Below are 12537 nucleotides of genomic sequence, written 5' to 3'. Positions count from 1 at the left end.
TAAAGTGCAACTTCTTCCACACTGTCAAAATGTCTTTGAAATGTTCTCATTATTATCAACCCTCGTTGCCAGTCTTTTGGTACACTTTGAATTCATTATTAATTAAGTTAAGCCCAAACAAAAGTTTAAAGATAATAAACAGCAATAAGAATGTAAAGTATATGAATAGAAAAAATAATAATTAACATCCCAATCATAATAATGTGAGGTGGAGGCGAGCTGAGTCTTGTGAGATTGGAATTTGCAAAACAAACCTCCTGCCAACATTCCCAACCAAAGCCTCCACCGGAGGGGAAGTTTTGTGTTCATGAACTTCCAAAGACCAGAAAAGACAGAAGACACCTTTAATGAAAACAGGTAAACATATTGTATGTCATATGTGTCTTGGTGTTAAACCTTACAGAAGAAAAAGAGACGCCACCAGATGGCAACCTCAACTAATTATCAGGTAGGCCTGCGGCGACTCACTGCTCACTGACTTTCATCATGACTTCCAAATGTTGTCATAATGTTTTTTGTGAAGTTGGCCCTGCTTTCTTGAACCTGATGCATGATTGGTCAGAACTGTGGGGTTTATCACTGTCTTTTTGTTTCTCTTTTTCTCGAACTTTCTTTTGTCGCTCTTGTATTTCATTCATTATATTCCTCCGGACATGTCGCTTGTTGCTGTATGTGTTTGAATGTAAAGCACATTGAGTTTACTTGTGATCAAAATAATTTAAAAAGATGAAGTGACACACAGTAAATAACTACTCATCATAAAACAATTAAAAAAAGACATGGTAATAGGGGCTGCATGGTGGTGTAGTGGCGAGCACTGCCACCTCACGCCCGGGTTCGGTTCCCAGTTTGAGAGATCAGCGTGGGTTCCCTCCGGGTTATCCGGCTTCCTCGCAGTCCAATCACATTCAATTTATAGGCTTCGGGTTAATTGGAGATTTGCCCGTCATGTGTGAATAGTAGTTTGTCTCTATATGTGCCCTGCGATAAACTGGCGACCTGTACCCTGCCTTTGCCCAATGTCCTCTCGTGACCCTGAAGAGGATAAGCGCTTCGGATAATGGAGTGGAATTCAGATACTGGGATTCTGTCTACAAGTACTACATTAGACATGATAGTGGCTTGAAACAAAGAATACAAACAACGTCAACAGTGCTGACAGAGCAAACTGTGTTTACCTGAGCGGAGAGCAAGAGCCACACCATTGGCCTGTCCTGGCCAATGGTCAGGACTATGTATTATCAGCTGTAACCACTGTATGCAGTGCAGAGCGGCGGCTGTGAGCTAACCAGTGGGGCACGCTCACATGCACTAACATGCACTGACATGCATGCACGGCCGGGCTATGTAAACAAAGCACAGAGATTACAACATACGTTAATAGGTGTTTGCTGCAATATTAATGCTCTGAATAGGACATTTAAATGGATAGTCAAGTGAAGTAATAAGTAGGAAGTTGTAATTACAGATGTGGATATTATTAGCACATGCATGTTGTGTTTACAGAGCAACAGTCAAATGCATTCAAATATGGGCCAAATGGGGATTTCTTTGACCTTTGCCCGAATCATGCAGACTCAGCTTCTGACGTTCTTATCCAGGATAAACAATTGTGATGCAACTCGTATTGTCACACTCCGATCAAGCGGTTTTGACAAAAATTGTTGCTGGAAATAAACTCAAGGTTTTTGCACAGTGGGTCTCCGTCCATTACTCATTAATTAAACAGAGGCAGTAAAAATCTGGTTGTTCTGATTCGGTGGATCTTTACCAGGGTAATTCCTGAACTCTGGGATCTGTAGACTCCTCCCCTTGCTGATTATATGACCCTTAGACTACCAGTTCTGGACCAGATGAGAGGGCCAGAGTCTGAGGAGCACATCATGAAGGTACTGTAAACTCCACCTGACACATCTACCATTCAGATTTGAACTAACAGTCATTCGAACATTTGGATTGTCTTATTTTGATACTGTAAAAGAAAAAAAACTCTACATTTCCAGGCAACAAAGTATTTAGACAGGTGATTTATCTGTATTTCTTAAACTTACTACAAGTTACTACAAGTTAGAGTAATATATTATTTTACATCATCACGAATCATAATCTTTCACTCTCACTCTCAGCTAAAGTCATGAGCAGTGGTATGCATGTTTGGGTGAGAGGAAGCATCATCATTGTTTTAATTTCCCTCAGAGAGAAGGCCTTTTCACTGAGACACATCACATCATGTAACTTTCAACATATCAGAAAAAGGAAAGATTTCTGAATAATTTAAACCTTAATGCAATGCATAATTAAGTAAAGAAAGTATGTGAGTGAGTGAGCTTTTATTTATATATAGCAACTGTAACAACAAAGTTACAAAGTGCTTCAAGTGCAGAAAGGTACTAAATATTTACGTACAGCTTTAAATGCAAGCATAGATGTGATTAGGCGATCTATGGTTGGATTTAGTTAACAACACGGCCGCAGTGTTTTGAACGAGTTGCAGGTGGTACAGGGCTGTTTCACTGAGACAGGAGAAAAGAGAATTGCAATAATCTGTGTATGAAAAATATAAGGGTATGGATTAGTTCTTCTAGATCTCTGGTTAATAGCATGTCAATTATTGAAATGTTGGGATGTTGGGGAGGTGGTAGAAGCAAGTTTGAAGAAGCCTTTTTTACGTGAAGGTCAAAGATTGTCTGGACATTAAGTCAAATATTAAGTTCTGAAAGTGATCATTAAACAATTTAAGCAGGAAACTGATTATATAAACCTAAATTATAATAAAAGGAAAAATGCATTACTTTTTTAACTGAGATTACAGTGCAAAGGCTAAAGTAAACACACAGGGAAAATGGGGATTTCCCAGATTCCACAACTGAAGAGTTAACAGAACGTTCTTGTTTCGTAATGAATCACAGAAAACATGTTCAAATGTATCAGGACTCATCAGGACTAAATATAACTCATTCACATCTTCTCGAATTAACTAGGATGGTGAATAATGCTAAAATGTCAAGTTTAATAGAAATGTATTTTGTGTCATGATGATGAAGCTGTTGCCAAAAACTTTTGTCAAGAGTGTTTTTAAAAGTATGATTTGAGTTGAGTTAACAGTTTACTTGCTTTTGTGTACAGAAGGATTTGGCTTTCTCTCCTTTGACATTGTTGGTCATCTTTCTGTCTCCAGTCTGGTAGGTTTAAGCTGTCTCTGAATCTTCATCACTTGGATAATAATGTACTGACGATGTGAAGAAATGTTTCTCTTCTACACATAATCTATAACCCTTGGACCTAACAATTATTTTTGTTAATTTTGTTTTGTTTGATACATTTCTATTAGTTTTATATTTTTATATATAATATTAATGTCCATTACTCTCAGCTGTGAGCCGCATGTGAACTGCAGATGGGGCCCTTATGGAGAATGGTCTGAGTGTGATGGCTGCTCCAGTACAAAGGTACTTCAGACCGCACACATACTCTTACTGTAAATGTGAAGACATTGTTTGGACTTTAATTCATTACCTTAAGGTGTGATCAAAAGGTATGCCTAATTGGGCAATACCTAAACCCACCCCTTAACTTAACTTGCATTACCAAGTTTTAACCTTAAAATACTGGAGAGTAAATGGCTAACCTTGGAGAGACTAGTTTGTCTCCACAATGAATGTGTGAACAGTACTTTTGTTCATAATGCAATGTGCGGAATACAGAGCAGAGCACACACACATTATTGGCGCTGCAAGCATGGTGATGTAGTAGCTAGTTGCAGGGCTAGTTGATGAACTGTAGCTTGCAAGCCAGTTGGCGTCATGCTATTGAACACACTGTACCACGACCTCCCCGAGGTGGAATGCTGCTGACATGAATGTAAACGATTACACTGGTGCGATTGCTGCTACTAAATGACATTTAGACTAAGTGTCTAAATGTCTGCTGTGAAAAAAGGTCTGACACCAGCGAACTGTAGTGCACGCGAGCTAGCCCGGATGCTAAAAAGGCAATAAGTCAACACACTTTATTCAAAAGATGTACTCACCATTGACTCACCATTGAGTCCTGTCTCACTGTTTCCAAACTGTGAGGAACTGTTAATATGCAAACGGATGGAGCAACTAACATGATAGCTTAGTTGTGCACTCTTTGGCTCCCTCATATGTCAGAACTGTTTAGATTGTTTGCTATTGGTCAGTAGCACAAATTCAAGTGTCAAGTTAAACCTATATTGAACTTGACACAAAATGTTTGCGCAGATTTATTATTTGTACAAAAAAAGCATATCCATTGATTGTGGTTTCAAATGCTGGTGTAACAGGGCCTAGACACAGTTTCTCAGCTCTTTGGACATTTCTAAGACTGACACAGTGATGTTAATGAATACACGATGACAGGAAATTAATTCAGACTCTGCTAATCGTTCCAACTGTCCACGTCTTCAGTTCATTTCACCTTCATGGCTGCTTCCTTTTTCAGGTGCAGACTCGCCATGTGGAGGTGTACGCCCAGTTTGGGGGTGCGCCGTGTTCCGGGGAAAACATGCGAACACATCCGTGTGTCCCACATAAAGGATGTCAACTGGCAACAGGCTGTGGAGACAGGTTCAGATGTACCTCTGGTATGTTGCAGCATATATTGAATTTAATTAAATATAACTAAGCTATTGTTTCATACCATTGCTATGAATTTAGATACTTATCAATTAACAACATAAGTGCCACGATCCCAAGTTTATTCGTCTATGTATAGTTTAGTCATGAGATTTGGGGGATTGAAGTTAAGTTAATCTTTGTCTCTGTTTTCTAAAAAATGTTTGACACTTTGTTAATTAAATAAAAGGGATCCCCCCCCCCCCCCACCCCCTAAATATAAATGATGTATCTTGTAATGTGGAAAGAAAAGTCTTAAATGAAACCCTGATGCAGGTCAGTGTATCAGCCAGTCTCTGGTGTGTAACGGAGACCAGGACTGTGAGGACAGCCTGGATGAGAGAAGATGTGGTCAAGATGTCAGCCAGTACTCATGTGACCTTGATAAAACACCTCCCAGCTCTGACCTCACAGGCAGAGGGTGAGTAGCTACTACAACTTAGTTTTTTACTGTAAATAACAGCTTGGTATGTCATGTTTGGGCTGAAAAAAAACATTGCCTATGAGATAACAATCCATCAAATGGATTTGTCCTGTCGTGCTTTACAGGTACAACGTGTTGACAGGCAAGCTGAGAGCCGGTGTGATCAACACTCTCAGCTTCGGAGGGCAGTGCAGGAAGGTGTTCAGTGGAGACCATAAAATATATTACAGACTGCCACAGAACATCCTCAGGTACAGCTTTCAGGTGAGTCGAACAAGAAATCAATGTGTGGAGTTCATGTTCACAAAGGAAGGGCCCAGGCCTGACTTCTCGGCTGCAAATGTGATGTGTTTTAGATAAATACTGTTATGAGATACAGATTTCATTGGTAACCTTATCTTTTTGTCACTCAATGACACTCTATCTTATGGTACCTTCATAGACCTCACAGCACCAATAGACAGACTGAACAGCAGACCGAGAGCATGGGCTAAACACCGAGTAAATAAACAGAGGATGATGAGCTCCTCTCACAGCAGCTGCTCTAATGAAACCAAGTGTTGCCTTTGTTCGCGCCGCAGGTGAAAGTAGACAATGAGGACAGCGATGAATCCTACGACAGCCTCTGGTCCTACGTGGAGCACACCCAGTCCAAAGCTTTGAAGGGACACGACCACCGCACTTTCCACAAAGAGCTCAGTGACAATAAGGTGATGACGTGACCCGATGTGCTTCACAAATCACTTATCTCAGGTCCTTGGGCTCTGTCACTAACTAGTTGGCTAAGAGAATGACGTCACAGTTTATTTTACATATGTCGTCCAGAGTTACAGATTTATAATCATGAAGAACATAGTGGAGCTGGCCCAGTTCCAAAACTCTGCCCCTCAGTATTTGACGCTGGCTGAAGGCTTTTGGAAGGCGTTGTCCTCGCTGCCCAACACGTACGACTACTCTGCCTACCGCCGGCTGTTTGAGACGTACGGCACACATTACCTCTCTGAGGGCTCACTTGGAGGCAAATATCAAGCCTTGTTGAAGATGGACCGCCGGGATTTCGAATGGACCGGTAAGAACTTTGAGAATAATAATAACGATGTTGCTATTCATTTTAGTTCCATTGCGAACCTTAAAGTCATGCTTCTGCAAAAACAATCGGAAACTGATAGAATGTGATGTGTGTTTTTTGGGGGGTGTTGTTGTGAATTAGTTCCTAGCTTTTGCTATATAGAGGCAAAGTCCCGCCCCTTCCAGTTGACCACCATGGGACATTATTTCTGAAAAATGTGTACGGTGGTCAACGTCAAGAGACAATTTTTTTTATCCTGTTTAAATTGTGCCATGAATTACACATATGATGTTTGTCAATTTAAAAGATATTTTTGCAAGTCAACTAAGTCACATTTTGTCGTAAAACTATTAAAGTGCGAGCCTGTGAAAATACAGTACGTAATTAGAAAGTCTACACACTCAAAAGTCTTGTAAGTGAGGTCTCTTGCTGAAGCTACGATCCTTTCGCTTCCTGAAGGATCGGGTGACATAATTTGACATATGTGCATTGAAAATAGCTAAATTACCTAGCTAGCTAGCTAGCTAGCTAGTTAGCAAGCCAAGGTAACGCTCATGATACAGTTGGTGACGTACACTGTGCTACAAGTTCAGCGGTTTCACACCAAACATTACGACAAACCTAACTTTTTGACGTTCAGAATTATCTTTAATTGACAAATTATATATTCATGGATAATTCAAATGGGATTAATAAAAAAGTCCCATTTGGACACCGGAAGAGGAGGGACTTTGGCTTACATTTGTCAGTACCACAAATGAACACATTTAGTTGAGTTTAATACCAATGAAAGCCTTACAATATCTCATCAAATATTACGTTTATATTCTCAATGAACTGAAATGTGGTGCCTGTCATCTGATCGTGTTAAATCTCCTGCTCCTGCCTTATCTGTGTAAAGAAGCAACAAATATAGAATACCAGAGGTGTTGGCGAAAGGTGAAACGCTTTTTATTCTGGAAGAAAGTCACGACCGGCTGTGAAAAACTGAAAAAAGCTTTTTCAAACGAAGGCGGTGAGTAGAAGCTTTCTTATTTAGAGCATTAAACCACACAGTGGGCTCTAGAGGGTCAAACGAATCGGTTTTACGATTTAATGTTGTCAAGTTTAGATTGTGCTGTCATTTGCCTGCAGGACACCACAGCAACAAGAAGCGCATAAATGTCAATGTGTTTGGAGGGGATCCGTCCTTTATAGGCGCTCTGAGTCTTCTGGATCTGGAAAGCCCAGAAGCAAACGGAGAGATCTATCACAACTGGGCCTCCTCTGTCAAAGACTTCCCTGAAGTCATAGACCAGAAGGTATGACAGTCAGCTACTTGGATGCTTGTAGTGTTTGGTTAGTTGATATAAAAGCTTTGTTTTTATTTTTTTTATTCCTGATTATGTGGGATTTCGACACATAATGAGTTTTTTTTTCTTTTCATTTCGTTCTTTTGTTGCGATTACCCCCATCGTCCAGCTCAACGGACCCTTTGCTGAGCCCCGCTCCCCTTTGGTTACTGTTGCTTGCGCGTTGTACTCGCTGTAGCTTGCTCGCTAAATAGCATTACCTAGGTAGTTACCTCAAACTGTGTTTAAAAAACCCAACCCTGCCAAAGGCTACACGATGGCTACATATATGACATGGTACCAATACTAATCAATCCCCCCCTCGGAGGGGAAGATTGAACGATTGTTATTTAAAACTGTAAATCATGAGCAAATATATTAAACAACAGAACCAAAACTGCTGTATTTGGATGTATTGAACACCATAAGTAATATACAAGTGGAATATATGGTTTGGTACTTGAGGAAATGTGCCCTAATGTGCCCAAATGCCCATTTTGGAGACCTCGCCTTAATTTTCTCTGTACTAAACCCTCTCTAACTTTGTTCTGCTTCACTTTATCAAAGTTAAACTTTGCAGAGAGAATGTTCACATATTGTGTTATGATTTGGGTTGGAGTTGGACTTTACAGCTGCATCATTTCAAAGAAATAATTATCCTGAAAGTGCTTTTTTTCTAGGTGGACCTGCAACTTTCTCATTTTTGCTGTGTGTCATCTTCATTTACTCTTAACCAACAACATATAGACTGATATTTACACATCTGAAGAAAATCTCACATCTGTAGTATTTTATTATGGCACCAACATTATTCAAATAGCCCTAGTGGTTGCAGAGATACACCCTTTTTAGTTTGGGTATGCAATTTTCGAGCAGAGGCCTGTTTGTTTTAAGCTATAATAAAATTCAGTATTGTGATAAACAAATGTAAGGGTAAGACATTGCTATTTTATTCAAGCATAAGCTTAGTTTGATTACTATAGGAAAGCATAATTGGAAAAATAAGTTGTATTGTTTGTGTTCTTGTTTTATTTGTATTAGCTGCGTCCTCTGTATGAGCTGGTGAGGGAGGTGCAATGTGCAGGTTTGAAGAAGCTCCACCTAAAGAGAGCCACAGAGGAGTACCTGGCGACGGAGCATCCCTGTCACTGCCGGCCCTGCAGGAACAACGGCCAGCCTCTTCTGACGGGCTCAGAGTGTAGCTGCATCTGCCGCCCGGGAACCTCAGGATCAGCCTGCCAGACAGGAGCCGTGATCGGAGAGCAACCAGGTAAATGGACACAAGACTCTAGGAGGATAATGGATTATTTCAAAGGTTCAATTTGGGTTGAAAAACCCCCCAGAAGAAATGCGATTCAATTCAAAATGTGCTCTGTTCAACCATTAAATTGCAAAGATGTCCAACAAAAGTTTTATTTCACCATGCCGTCAGTCACAGAACAACTAAGAGAATCTTACTCTTTCTCTTTCTCTCAGGGGTGATTCATGGCAGCTGGAGCTGCTGGTCCTCCTGGGGATCCTGCTCTGGGGGTCAAAGGTCAAGGATCAGAAGCTGCAACAACCCCGCCCCCAGCAGAGGTGGCCAGCAGTGCTCTGGACTGCGGCTGGAGCAGAAGTCGTGTGAGGATCCAGACATCCACTACTTACAGTAAGGACACAAACGTGTCATATAGTATTAGGACATGAATCCAAACCAAATTAATTTTGTGGGAATCAGATTTGTGTCACAGAATCTGAGACTTTTTGTGACCAAAGCAAGATTTAACCAGGAAATAAGACCTATTTTTTCTCATATCCTTGATTTTATACTCAATATAGATTTGAAAGTTATCAATTAATGACCATTTCCTCATTACACAGTACAAACTCAATGCTTATTAAGCAGTGCCTTCCAGCAGTATTTTATTTTCTCACTGTAAACTGTTTGTGTGCAGGATGATGGAGCCTCAGTGCTTCGATCTCTCTGTAACTCCACCGAAAACATGTGGAGCGCCTCCAAACCTTCGGAACGGATTCATTCAGGTTAGTTTGCGTGATATATGTTGTGTTTCCATTCATGTAAACCTCGGAGACCTCTAGGCACTTTGGGCTACGGTCATAAACCTCTTGCTCTCTTCTTGTGAATACTGTATTCCAGGAGGCGATTAATTGCATGTATTTGAGAATAGCTACTGTTTTATTTATTTCTCAGAATCCAAAAGACTTTTACCTGGTTGGAAACATGGTGGAGTACTCCTGTATACCAGACTTTTACCTCAGTGGAGACGCTGTGGCTCAATGCACTGAAAACCAGAAGTGGAGAACAGGACAGTTGGTTTGTAAAAGTATGTCTTCACCCCATCAACTCCACCAGGGATACATTCGGTTCTAATGTTTGTTCATTTGCAGGACATCTAAATTACAGGATAACAGATTTAAATACAGTTGACTGTCATGCCAGTCATAGCCTAAATCCAGATTTGGATGCAGAATGCAGATTAGACATTTGCTCTCAGGAGCATCTCAAGTTATCGCTGTCAAGGCATCACAAAGGCATGTTTTCCTCACTTCCTCTTGCTCAATCCCCCTCTTCCCGTCACAGATTCCACGTGTGGGATCCCTTCTTCACTCAACAGCCAAGTTATAGCCATGCCCATGCAAGCAGCCTATCAGATTGGAGACAGAGTGTCCCTCTCCTGTCCTGTGGGGTCAGTGCTGGATGCTGAGGTGTCAGAGATCATGTGCAGTCCCAGTCTGCAGTGGTCTCCTTCACCGGCCAGCGCTCACTGTAAAGCCGGTACAGTACGCACATTTATTCTCAGTTCAAATGTTGCTGTTATAGAGCTTTGTATGTTCAACAGAAGTTCTCTTCTCAGAAATATAGTCATGCTGTGAAATATGTAACTGGAGAATTCTCACTTAGTTCAGCCTCAGTGCTCTCACCAGCCCTTGTGTCCAGCAGCAGCAGGCAGCTAAACAAGCTCTGACAAAACCCACTCGACACTATCTGCCCGTCATGAAACTACAGACAACGTTGGCAACTATAGGCGATGAAGAAACCGGTGCAAACGTCGCTATAAGACCGTGTGACCAAACCACAGCTATACGGAGAGAACACTTGCATTCATTAAGAGAAGACAAATACGACTTCAATGAGACGACATTGTTGCAGAGTCTGCTGGATGTGGAAATAGACATATGTTTGCAATCAGCTATAGTTTTGCCAATGTTCTGCCCTCTATTGGCAAACAAATAAATTAACTAACCTAATGTTTTACTTTAATACAAACTGTTTTACTTTATTTAATTAATTTGGGGTTGAAAGGTAAATGTTATCTTGTGGCTCTGTTTTTGACTTCCACCAACTCTTCAGGTGCTGTGCAGTTAGCACACAGTCGGTCTATTAGAGCAGTGAGAATGAACCAAAGTTGCAACTGGAATACCAAAACAATGAGCTGAAAGTGGCTATTATGGACTCTAGAGCTGAGAGGAGCTGCAGAGTCGGGTTATTATTTTTCGTGGGTTGATTGCTATGAGGGACACCTTTCACTTACAATACTGTAGGTCATGTGATCTATTGTGGTCGATTCTAAAATATTGATTATAGTGGCTTCAAAATTCTGTTTCTGTGGAGTATATAGTATCTTACTATACAATATATACATATGTTTTCTTTTCAGGGCCCACAGTTCCTTCTCCCTCTGGCCTGAAGTGCAAGTTGTGGGAGAACGTAGGAAGAACTGAGTGTGTGTGTAAAATGCCATCTCAGTGCCTGTGAGTATGATTCTTTGATCATTCATCTGCCTCACACACACACACACACACACACACACATTGACATCAACAACAATGACACCGCATTTGTCCATGTATTGTCTTCATCTAGGACTTCTCTGCAGTTGTGTGCCAGACTAGGCTCAAGCCGAGCCCGTCTGCTTGGCGTTTGTCAGCTTGGCGCTCTGCAGTGTTTGGGGCGGAGCTTTGAGTTGGCCAATGACAGTGACTGTGACTGGCCAGAGGAGACGCCCACGTCCTGCACGGACTGCCAACCGGGGACAATCTGTCAGGGTGAGTCTCCTGGACCATCTTTATCTTTGTCTTCCTATTAATTACAATCGGGGCTATAGTATTCTTGATGTGTTGACCATTATTGTAAAATGTACCTAGTTTTATATGGAGCTAGAACAGTAACTTAAAATTTTGGCATCAGAAATACAATGTGGCATTCAAAACTAAAACTGAACTCAAAATGGACAAATTAGCATTGAAGAAAGTTCTAATTAAAAAAAAGGTGGAAAACAAGTCAATGTAAACTATGTATAAGAGAATACCTCCGTATAAGTATACATTTTTTATTACTTTTATTATTATTTCTGTGCCAAGTTTTCAATTACACTTTTTCCAATACGAATGTTTCCTAAGTGCAGGTTTTGTTTTCAATGCAAAATAACATTTTCAATAATTGTTTTAAGTTAAAATATGATACTAATTTCCAGTTTCATACTTGGATTTGGAGTTTCTACGTGTTTACGTGCTTTAATGTTCAAACAACACTTTTTCTCAGTACATTTTTCATTTCTATTCTAGAATCGAAGTGCGTTTGTCAAAACGCCTCAGAGTGCCCTCATGACTCCGCCCCCCTGTGTGTGAACTCTGGCAGCGGAGCCATTGCGATGACTGAATGTGAGGTGGGGGCCAGACGGTGTGCTGGGGAGACGGTCAATGTTTTCAGTATTGAGGCTTGTCCACAGTGAAGATGGCCGTTCTTTTATTGTTACGGAGCGATCTCACACTGAGATGTGGCAGATGTTGTCTCTCTTTCTTCTCATTAAAATCAAATATTCTTTTCTCGCACTTGAATAATGGAAATATGTTCATATGCCATCTTGTGGTGTCTTTCTATATTTGTCATAGAGGAGTGATCATAGAGAAACTCGGACCATAAGCACCACTACGCACCACAACTCGTTCATTTTGACAGTTAGCAACATTTTTGGGAAGGAGATAGTTAATGCCGTTGTCTTATATGCCTCAAACTGAGAGCAAGAGAAGCAATAAAAATCTCAAAAGATATCAAATAACAATGTTTTTATTATT

The 12537-nt window shown here is 40.7% G+C and overlaps 1 protein-coding gene across 1 annotated transcript; it reads left to right on the top strand.

The window, feature by feature from the left end:
- Window positions 1-1823: 1823 nt before the first annotated feature.
- Window positions 1824-12351, top strand: LOC306751353 (complement component C7-like; the record flags this gene model as incomplete). The annotated part of the gene is made up of 17 exons (XM_079234918.1): window positions 1824-1894; window positions 3374-3449; window positions 4465-4606; window positions 4914-5058; window positions 5187-5325; window positions 5643-5771; window positions 5887-6130; window positions 7032-7145; window positions 7265-7431; window positions 8503-8731; window positions 8938-9109; window positions 9396-9483; window positions 9653-9785; window positions 10043-10237; window positions 11121-11214; window positions 11327-11508; window positions 12028-12351. The coding sequence occupies 17 exons, from the start codon at window positions 1824-1826 to the stop codon at window positions 12192-12194; spliced, it is 2487 nt and encodes an 828-aa protein (XP_079091044.1). The 3' UTR covers window positions 12195-12351.
- Window positions 12352-12537: the final 186 nt, after the last annotated feature.

Source organism: Taurulus bubalis, assembly GCF_910589615.1.
Source record: "Taurulus bubalis genome assembly, chromosome: 19".
NCBI classification, from domain to species: domain Eukaryota; kingdom Metazoa; phylum Chordata; class Actinopteri; order Perciformes; family Cottidae; genus Taurulus; species Taurulus bubalis.
This window is presented reverse-complemented; position numbering and strand designations above follow the sequence as displayed.